We start from the raw sequence: 1,982 nt of genomic DNA on the forward strand, positions 1-1,982 counted from the left end.
GCATTACATATTTAATTTTAGACAACTGTCCAACAAGAGAGGGAATTTATTTATTTAAAAAGAAAGCTGCATGTGCCAATTTGTTAAGTAATGTTACTAGTATTATAGTATTTGTCTAATTTCTCTGAATTATTTCCTTCAAATTCCAGCAACTGCAGTTAATGTCCTCTAACATACTCAGCCCCTATGCAAAGCAAAATCACAATCATCACAGGTACAGAGACAAAAATGATACTCAGTAGTATACATAAAGAAAGAAAGCAAATTTATTTCCATTGTTCCATGTTCTATATCTCCAACTGCAAAAAGTGAATTCCTAACAGCAATATTTATGTCCACATTCATAAACGAATCCAACAAAGAAAAGAAACCTTTTTATATTCCCTCCCACCAGCCTCCAAATTCATTGTGAGATGCCCAATAATGGCATATCAGATCATTCTATAGCTCAACTCCTCTGATGATTGTCTCGTATGCTCATTACTATTTTTGCAACTATACAAGAAACCGCAACTGAAACAGCACAATCTGTTTGAAGTACATGAGAGATCTTGCGAAACCAAACTGAAACCATCTTCAAACATTTACAATAGAAGGAATGACTGACAACGGAACGACGACTTGATTGAGCTATTGTGCTATACTGAATGAACCATCTTGAACTGCTTATTTCTACAATATAGCCTTCCTCCCGATATTGCCCTGATCAAACTTGTATCGAAGCTCCTCTGATTGACTCTGCTCAACAAATGGCCATTCCAATAATTAATAGGAGTAAACAAACAGTGGACACTTTCACAAAATAAACATCAAAATGCAGAAGCAGATATCATATATACTACTTAAAGAACATTATGTGAACATTTCATTATCTTCAAAATATTTATATACAACATCCAAATTGAACAAGAAAAGGCCAGTGCTTGCAATAATCTGCCAGCAATTTGTTCAAATACTAGTACTGCAATTTGGACAACAAATGAGGCAGCTACCAAATAATGCAAAGAACTATAAACTTGAGTAAAATAACCAAGCTTAGATTCAACAATCCATTTGGGGAATAAATGTTTCAGAGACAAGTTCAAACCTTGGCCCAAGTTCCTGAGTTACAGGGACTTACATCTGTAGCCAAATTACTGTCTTCAATTTTTCCAAACAAAATAAGCAAAAGAAACTCGAGCAGAAAATGGTCAACATAGAAAAGAACCAATCCAGAAAGAGAAAAGACCTTAGAAACAGCGTCAGCTATGTGCATGTCATCCTGAAGATCCATGAGTTGAACAACAGTACAATCCCTAGGAGTCTCAAATGAAGACAAAGAGAATTGCTTAGATACAACGCCAACGTTGAAGTAAATCAATCCAGAACTGGGTATATCAACCCGAATATCCTTCACTGGAAACCATAGAAACAAATCTTGAGCCTCAATTCCTGAAAGTGCATGGATCTGTCCATAACTTATTGTACCCGATACATTCCTATCATAGTGAAATTCATTCTCGAATTTGGCATTGCAAGCTTGATCCAAATGGACCACAAATTTCCCCGAATTGTCTAATGTGAAATTCTTCACACCCTTTGGAAGTAAACCCCTTGGCAATCCATGGGATTCAAGAACTTCGTATATTGATGATTCTGCAGTTGATAATACTGCAAAAATTGAACATAACAGAAGAAGAAACATCGCAGAAAATTGACCAAGACAAAAATGTTGCAGCATCTTGGTGTTCTTAAAATTGGTCGTGTTAAAACATAGGAAAAAGAAAAAGTTTTGAACTTTTTAAAGGGAACAAGAAATTTAGGGTTTAAGAATAGGGTTTGAAGGAGAGAGAAAAATGGTGGAGGCAAAGATTGAATTGTGAGAGGAGAAGAGGAGGAGGAAGAAGAAGGAGGGGCTAAGGCAAATATTGCCAGCAGGAATACAGAGGGGATTAGGAGAATGATCAATTATTGGTGGTAAGCATGGGGCCCATTTTAGCTAG

General features: G+C 36.2%; 1 protein-coding gene across 1 annotated transcript; it reads right to left on the reverse strand.

Moving 5' to 3' along the window:
* Nucleotides 1-496: 496 nt before the first annotated feature.
* On the reverse strand, nt 497-1,692 carry LOC107783758 (uncharacterized). Its single transcript, NM_001325370.1, is given in 2 exon segments — nt 497-738; nt 1,088-1,692. Coding segments are annotated over 2 exon segments (663 nt in total). The 5' UTR covers nt 1,685-1,692; the 3' UTR covers nt 497-672.
* Between the last annotated feature and the right edge of the window lie 290 nt (nt 1,693-1,982).

Source organism: Nicotiana tabacum, chromosome 22, assembly GCF_000715075.1.
Source record: "Nicotiana tabacum cultivar K326 chromosome 22, ASM71507v2, whole genome shotgun sequence".
Lineage (NCBI taxonomy): Eukaryota > Viridiplantae > Streptophyta > Magnoliopsida > Solanales > Solanaceae > Nicotiana > Nicotiana tabacum.